Source organism: Lactuca saligna, chromosome 1 (genome assembly GCF_052625555.1).
Source record: "Lactuca saligna cultivar CGN05327 chromosome 1, ASM5262555v1, whole genome shotgun sequence".
Taxonomy (NCBI): Eukaryota; Viridiplantae; Streptophyta; class Magnoliopsida; order Asterales; family Asteraceae; genus Lactuca; species Lactuca saligna.
In genome coordinates, this window is record NC_136417.1 from 83,716,452 (window position 1) to 83,725,291 (window position 8,840).

At 31.3% G+C, this 8,840-nt stretch overlaps 1 protein-coding gene across 2 annotated transcripts; it reads right to left on the bottom strand.

Moving 5' to 3' along the window:
- Positions 1–1,974: 1,974 nt before the first annotated feature.
- On the bottom strand, positions 1,975–7,050 carry LOC145040674 (F-box/kelch-repeat protein At3g23880-like). 2 transcript variants are annotated; one of them, XM_078988584.1, is made up of 4 exons: positions 6,821–7,050; positions 6,383–6,497; positions 3,312–3,869; positions 1,975–2,697 (listed from the first exon to the last, which is right to left on the bottom strand). In XM_078988584.1, the coding sequence occupies exons 3-4, from the start codon at positions 3,840–3,842 to the stop codon at positions 2,101–2,103; spliced, it is 1,128 nt and encodes a 375-aa protein (XP_078844710.1). In that variant the 5' UTR covers positions 3,843–3,869; positions 6,383–6,497; positions 6,821–7,050; the 3' UTR covers positions 1,975–2,100. The 2 variants fall into 2 exon arrangements, with proteins under 2 accessions (XP_078844710.1, XP_078844708.1); XM_078988582.1 differs by lacking the exon at positions 6,383–6,497.
- Between the last annotated feature and the right edge of the window lie 1,790 nt (positions 7,051–8,840).

Below are 8,840 nucleotides of genomic sequence, written 5' to 3' on the forward strand. Positions count from 1 at the left end.
TAGGGTTCAACAAATTTATTAATTAGGTTGAAAATTTCAACCCAACCCAACCTGTTTATTTAAATGGGTTGATATTTTCAATCCAACCCAACATTTCAGATAAATGGGTTGTCCCCGGGTTGAGCCGTTTATGTAATTATCAACCTAACCTATTAAATAAATTGGTTAAATTTAGGTTGACCCATTTAAAATAAAAATAAATAGATAAATTAACTAAATATTACACCACTTAAATTAGGAGTGACAACTCTCGACCCAACCCGTAACCTGACACTGACCCAACCCGAAAATAGACGAGTTTGGGTTGAGATTATCGACCCGTCAACCCGCCAACCCACTAACCCGTTTATTTCATGGGTTGGGTTGGCGTATTTGTTTGGGTTCGCGGGCCAACCCGTTAACCCGTATGTATATATATATATATATATATATATATATATATATATATATATATATATATATATATATATATTACATTTATAAAATGGTATATTTAATTATTAATGAAATTTGACTTCCATTCAAATTCGTAAGATTCCGTATCGTTGTATTCCTTCCATATTTATATGTGACTAATCTGCGTTTTAGGTCCGTTAATCAAAAAAAGAAAAAATACATGTCGTTATTTTCACGAGTCATGAACGAAGAGCACATCCACTTTCTATGAATGTTTCATTTTTTTTTTTTATTTGGATGTTATTAACTTTATGAATTTATGTTGAAACTTTTTTTTTTATGTTAAATACTTTAACCATTTAATGAATTTATGTTGAAAAAAACCTCATTTTTTAAAAATGTATTGCTTATTTATTAAACAAGTTATATGGGTTGGGTTTGACCCATTAACTTGTGAACCCGTGAACGCATATACTTAAATGGGTTATATGGGTTGGGTTGGGTTGAGGTTTCTAACCCACCAACCCGTGAACCATCAACGTCAACTCATATATTATAAGGGTTGGGTTGAGTTTATGTTTTTTGACCCGTCAACCCGCCAAGCCGTGACCCATCAACCCGAACCCAACCCAATTGTCAGGCCTAATTTAAATTAGTTATAGACTTTAATAAAACTTCAAAGTATGACAAAATCACAATCACAATTCACATATACAAAGAAATTGTTCAAATACAATTAAAGATATGTAATTTCTAAGTGATTTTTCAGAGTGGCTAGTGTTATCGGTGCCAATATAAAAGGTATGAATTAAGATTCCATTTTTTAAAACATAAATAATAATAATACAAACATTGTGTTTTATAAACTAATACTTAGATTAATACATGATAATATTCAAATAATTACTAAATTTAATATATATTAAAATTAAATAGGTTGATGGGTTGAAAACGAGTTGATAATTTTTACCCGGCCCAATCTATATTTAATTAAATGGGTTAGACGAGTTGACCCATTTAACATAAATAGGTTGAAAATCTTAACCCAACCTGCTATTTTTGGGTTGGGTGGGTTGGTTGAGTCAATTTTTGCCAGCTCTAATGATAATAATAAAAAAAAATAAGTGACTAAATGAAAAATATAAACAAATTCAATGACTAATGATAGCTTAAACAAAGTATAATGATTAAAATAAAAAACCCATAAAAGTTCAATGACTAATTATAACATTGATCACATCGTTTGATATTATACACCTGGTATTCCCAGTTATAGTGACCAAAATGAACCAAATAAGCAAGTTCAATGACTAATGATAGCTTAAACAAAATATAAAAATGAACCAAATAAGCAAGTTCAATGATTAATGATAGCTTAAACAAAATATAAAAACCAAAATAAAACATCCAGAAAAGTTTAGTGAATAAAAATAACCTAATCCCTGTTTTGAAAAATAATGATTTGTTGAGTGACAAATATGAGAATAAAAGTCATTATGTTTTTGTGTTTTTGCAATGGAAACGTTTGGGAATGAGGAGGATGAATAAGGAAATGGATGTGTACAAAGCCAAGCCACATTCAAACACAAGCCAACTGACTTAAATTTCTTACACAAACAAACCATGTTTACTGCCAAATCATTACAATACAATAACCATATACACAAACACACATAAAATATACAATACTTCATACCTTGCCAATCACTCTTCATTATTACCATCACTTGCATCCAACAATGCCAGGCTCTCTTCGTATTTGTCTATAGAAATCGACCACAATTTAACACCTTTGCTACAACACCCATCAACCGTATAACACCTCGCCTCACGATTATAAATCGATAAATTGCATCGACGTGATTCAGTTACCAAATCCCCATTATGTCTTAATTTCAAAGGTCTCCCTAAATCCGTATCCGGATAATGGACATCATATATCAATGTCCATGAAGCCGGTTTCTTGTACTCCTTCATAACCCATATCTTATAAGTGCTTGAACCCACAACTGTACAACGGTTTGAATAAATCACACCTAAAGAATCTCCAACAACCGTTAAAGTCACTCCCATTGACGAGTAGTTCACTAGATACTCAGGCAATTGGATTTCCCCAAAAAGATTTGTACTCAAGTCCATTGTTAGGATTGAGCAATGTGAAACTCCTAAATCGGTTGCTAACCAATGAATAGATCCATTGAAAAAGACTTGTGAGCAGTCGCTAAGGATATGGTAGCACATAGAGTCTTGAGGGAACCCGATCGGTTTCCATATCGCGGTTTTCACAGAGTAAATCTCAACCTTAAATAGGCATATAAAAAAAAGTGGTAAAAATTAGTTCAAGATATATCTATCGATTAATACATATAATATTGGGAAATTGAGTAATCTAATCATTATTTTTTTTTTGAAAAATAACCACTTTTTTCGAAATATATCCTCCTAGACTATTGTTTATATTCCGAAGGTTTTTTAAAAAAATCTCTTTACATAACCAAAATATTTATTTCGAAGTGTTTAATGTCACTGTTTTTTAATAAAATGTATAATATTATACACTGATATTTTGTATAGTTATTTTTACTATGTTTGTTTACCTTTTTGTTAGATTTAAGTAAAAAACAATTTTTTTTCTCGAAATTTCAAAAATTGTTCATTCGATTTTAGATTTATTTTTTAAATTCCGGGATTTTTTTTCCAAAATTTGAAATTTTAGTTCGAAATTCCATTAGTCCAAAATGTACTTTTTTTATCAAAAAAAAAGTGTTTTTTTCTTGGCCTAGAATGGCATGCTAGACCAAGTGATTAGTTTTGCTAGAAAACAATTTTTTTGGTTATTTTTTCAAATACATATTAAATTGTGGTTAGATTACTTAATTTCCTTGTAATATTATATATGTTGAATCATCAGTTACCTCAGGTCTATCGATCAAGTTGCTACGATCATATGCGAATCTCACAACCTTATAATCATTAGAATTCGCACAATACCCAAACCCAAAAACGAGAGTAAGTTCCGACCTATATGAACGAGGAGTTAGGGTTACTTTCCTTCTAATTGAAGGATTCCAAAGTAGGATTTCATTTTTTGGGGATCTTTCATTATAGAGGCAAACAACGCCTTTGCAACACGCGATGAGTGTAAAAAAGATGGTTCCATATTCATCACGAAGAAGATTGAAGGGGAAATCAATGGGGGCATCAAGAGTAAGATGTTGATCATCGTGATGGACTGTGTATACTTCCTTTTTCTCTGTCCATAGACAACATCGAACAAGATTGCGAGAGTTGAATTTATTGAAATTGTGCAGATGAGTTGGGCTGAATTCGGGGGAAGAAATGAGAGAATGCCATGATTTGCAAACTGATCGAAAACGGATAAGGGATTTTGAGGGTAACATTGAAAGAATTTTGATAATGAGTTCAGGTGGGAGGTACTCTGCCATTTTTGATTTGTGGAGTGAACGTGGTAGCTGTCATTTTACAAAAACATCATATTAAATGGTTTGTTTGGAAATAACCAATACATTAGTACATTACAAAATCATATACCATCACATTACAAAAGCAATCAAATTGAAGATGAGAAAGTAGACATAAAAAATTTATAGAACTTGTATTTGTTTGGAAGCAAATATTGAGCAAATTATATAAATCGTCCGTGTTGTTTAGTCTAATGTGCAATTTTCCTCCCTATATCTTTTTTCTTTCACTTGTTGTCATGTGGTATTTCTTTTCATCACGATCAGACATGAAATGACTATATTTTGGCTACTATATTTCAAAGATTTGAAAATTCCGGATATTCAAAAATTTCGGATGTTGGATATAGATATCCGATTTTTTTTGGCATTTTTATGGACCAAAAAAATACAATACTTTCGAATAACCGAATCTATAAAATAAATTTTTGCATAGATCCGGATAACAATATCTATTCAAAAATTTTGGATACCCAATTTTGAACACCATACCCCACATTCATATTGACATAATGTCTCAAGGGCATAAAAGTGCATTACAAATATGCCTTATGTGTATTTCAAAACATTAAGCAGCTACATCTAACAAAAAAACGAGATATTGATCTCTTTTGAGGTTCTATTCATATAGCAGAATCCTTGATATCAAATTCTTCTTTTTGGTTTACTATTTTTTTTTTTTTTTTTGAGATATTTTCTTGGGATATTCAATTAATATAACAAAAGTAAACCGTCATGATGACACCATACACCACACATCTAGATTCCAAACACATAGAGTTCCTTTAAAAAAATTAACCTTATCTTTATCAACAACTTTTAATTCAATATTTCTTTTTTTAAAAGATAAGGGATAATGAATTAGAAGGGTAATATATTTTTCGATTTGTACATATTTAGTTATTGAGTTTTTTTTCATCTGCATTTACCCCATAAACTTGTTAAACTGTACACATTTAGTCCTTATGACCGGCTACTCTAAGTTAGCCGGTAAAAATGACTTAATATGGTAATATATTTCTCACTTTGTACACATTTAGTCCTTAATATTTTTATACACATTTAATCATCAAACATTTTTTTTGTTGTAAAATAAATCATTTTTATTTTTGTATTCATTCAATACTTATGAATGATTTCTTTAGGTTTTTTTCAAGACATTTTACGTGAGATAGTCATATGGTGGTGGGATAGGTTGAGGTGGTCCTGCTATATGTTATAGGCCAAGATACCTGGTGCGGACCGGCTATAAGCTATAGGCACGGAGACTCGAGAAGAGCGGTTGGGTTAAGGCGGCATGTCAACAAACCCTGGATATTCCAGTCCGATGACTAACTGGACTTGTTGTTGGCATTCAATTCCAATGATTGATTAGGCCAAGGTATTCCAATCTAATGAGTGTGAGTCTCTTATTCATGATAATACGTTTGCTCTATCGGGTATTTTTGGGAAAAGTCACTAAACATTATGCTTACTCAATTGTTTATGTTTTCAGGTTATATCGTTGGTCGTGGGAAGGAGAATGCATGATTGTACACACTCATCAACAATATTGAGGAATCTGTGTTTCTTATATTATTTTGATTTTCGATAAATGTATTTTGAAATAAACGTTTTTTCTTAATAATGGATTTATAAATAAGGAGTTTTGCCTTATTTAAAAATGAATTTTTTTTTTGTCTCACGTAAGATGTCGTGAGAAAATCCTGAAGAAAATATTCATAACTACTGAATGTGTACATAAACAAAAAAAATTTATTTTGAAACAAAAATATATTAAGAACTAAATGTGTACAAAAATATTAATGATTAAATGTGAACAAAATGATAAATATATTACCCTATAAAATCATTTTTCACGGTTAACCTGGAGTAATCGATCATAAGGACTGAATGTTTACAGTTTACCTAGTTGAAGGGGGTAAATGTGGACAGAAAAATCAAGTACCAAATGCAGACATATCGAAAAATATATTACCCTTTTAAATCATTATCCCAAAAACTAATTCATCTCTTTTATCAAACTTAATCTAATTTTCGACATCTATTACCAAGCGATGCAAATTTTTTTATTTAATAAAAATATTTTTAGTTATAAAAGAATTATTAAAAGTATTAAAAACTATATGATTTTTTTATAAATAATTTTATAAAATTTCAAACGAAATTAGATACAAAATACAATGATAACAAATATAAAATTAAAAGAGATTAAAATTGAAAATTTTAACTTAAATATAATGTATCTTAACATTATATTTTATTTATTAAAAAAATTACAAAGTATAGTATTTTTATTTCTTGTTTACAAAAATAATATTAGATTAAAAAAAAAAAGAACTTTAATACTTTTAAGTATTTAATTAAATATTTAGGAAAAAAACAATACACATCATATCATCGAAACCAACACAAAAGGTTACATCTTGTGGGGGTGGCTTGGTGATAAAGATTTATCCAATTTTCTTTTTTTCTTAAATAAAAGTAACGAGCGGCTCATATACATCCCCCAATGACAGCGGTAGTCTAAATAAATTCTCCAAGGACTAAATGGTCATTTTAACTTGACTTGAAACCAAACAAAAACCGCAAATTCATCCGAATAACTTAAAAAAATATCTGGAAAAAACAGAAAACAAAACCGTCGGAATAATATTTAGTAATTAGCAGTTGTAATTGCTTCATGCTTATTCTTTGTATATCAGTTGGTGTATAAAAGATTACCAAAAGGTTTATCATTTATATGAATAAAAGTGTTTCTGTTAATAAAATATAAAAGATTACAAAGGGGATTAATTGAAAATCGATATATAACAGTAAACAGAAATCCATCACTACAAATGGTAATTTATAGATCAGTAGAAAGAATAAGAAACTGATAGCAACTCATCATATACTCTATCAAGCGACTATAGATATGATATGGTGATGAGAAATCGAACCTGATATGATATGGGGATGGGAAACGAACTGAACCTCTCGCTTCACTGGAGGTACGGCGGTGAGAAAGGTCGGCGAGGAGCAGGGAGGGGATTGAGATGACGGTGATGAACGCCGTTGCCGGAGAGATGAGGAGGCGAGTACGGTGGCAACCTTTTGATTTGGAGGTGTCGATTAGGGGGAGGGGACGTTTATATGGAAGGGGCGGCGGCTTTAGTGTTTTGGAGAAGATGCTTTTATATATATATATATATATATATATATATATATATATATATATATATATATATATATATATATATCACTTCTTCTCCGACTGACTTTGATAGGTTGATAACTACACATCATCAACCTCATCCTTTGTGACTTTATTTTATATATTTTATACTTTTTTAAATATGATAAGATATATTTTAAATTTTAAATTTAGGTTTATATGAATTTCATGGTAAGAAAGTTAGAGCGAGTCAGTTATTTATAAAAAGAATAAATTATACTGAATAGTCCTTAAGGTTTTGTCTTTTTCTTTAAAGTAGTTTTTACGAAACCTTTTTCCCTTAAATAGTACCTACGGAGCAAATCTTGCACGCAAAAGACTCCTGTGACTAACTTTGCTAACAAATTCTATTAAGTTTTATGAAATGATAAAAATACCCTTTGTTTTATGCACATAAATGGTCCTCTCTCTCTCTCTCTAAAAAATACCCTTTGTTCTCTCTCTCTCTCTTCTAGGTTATGATTTAGGGGTTTTCACAATTGCTTCAAAAATTTAAAAGCCAAATTTAGAAATTTGTGGGCAAACTGTGTTTTAGGTGTAGCTAAGAACTTTGCACCATGGAAAGATCATTCAGACAAAAGATCAAACACTTGGTGGGCAATAAGATCAAACATGTTTCCCTATAGCATTTTACAAACTTGAAAGAACACCTGAAAGCATAAACATCGTTTCTACACCCATTTTCATTCTCATGCTCTTCACTTGCTCATAACCCATTAACCCCTGTACCAATAAAAGCATAATTTTGAATGGAAGATTCAATCACGATGAACAACATGAAGCAGTTTCATAAACAATCAAATGCAAACCAAAGGAGAGATGAAGAAATGTCGACTAGTCAAACCCCACCTTGCTCACCTAAATCCCTCATCGATATCTCCTAAGATTCATCAATTACATCCTCAAAGAACAGCATCTCCTCTTTACCCTAATTGGAATCTTGATCGGTTCTGCCTTCGTCATCCTCAAACCATCGTTTACCACCATCTGATATTGGTAGAGGATATGAAGTCTCACATGTGCAACGGAAGAGAAAGTTCAATAAGAAGAAGTCATCTATCAGATCAGTGCTTTCCGGCAAAACCAGAAGGAGATGAGAGGGGAACGAGAGTGGTAGTTGCTTCCTCTGGTGAGCTTCTCATCCCGTCAGTTGATAGTAGCATCACGAATAGTAGCAGAGGGCACGGGGGTGCTGGCGGAGCTGTGGTTGCCGGTGTTCCTAGGTGTCGCCGATGGGGAAGGAATGAAACAACAAAGGAATGGAGTTGAAGATGTAAAAGACCCATATATGAGAGAGAGAGAGAGAGAGAGAGAAAGAGGGCCATTTATGTGCATAAAACAAAGGGTATTTTTGTCATTTCATAAAACTTAACAGAATCTGTTAGTAAAGTTAGTCATAGGGGCCTTTTGTGTGCAAGGTTTGCTCCGTAGGTACCATCTGAGGGAAAAATGTTTCGTAAGGACTATTTTAGGGAAAAAGACAAAACCTGAAGGACCATTCGTGTAATTTGTTCTTTATAAAATACCACTGTCTAAAATAGATTAAACTTATATTTAAAATAACTTTAGAAAAAATGACTTAAAAGGGTAATATCTTTTTTTAATTTCTATACATTTGGTCACTAAGTTTTTTCGTTTATATTTACTCATTTAACTTGTTAAACTGTACACATTCAATACTTATGACCAACTACTCCAAGTAAGCTGAGAAAAATGACGTAATATGGTAATATATTTCTTACTTT

Excerpts from the sequence above, each read along its gene's own strand:
- LOC145040674 (XM_078988582.1), bottom strand. The coding sequence starts at position 3,842 with ATGGCAGAGTACCTCCCACCTGAACTCATTATCAAAATTCTTTCAATG. Across the intron at positions 2,698-3,311 it reads ACTTGATCGATAGACCTGAG|GTTGAGATTTACTCTGTGAA; the intron begins GTAACTGATGAT and ends TGCCTATTTAAG.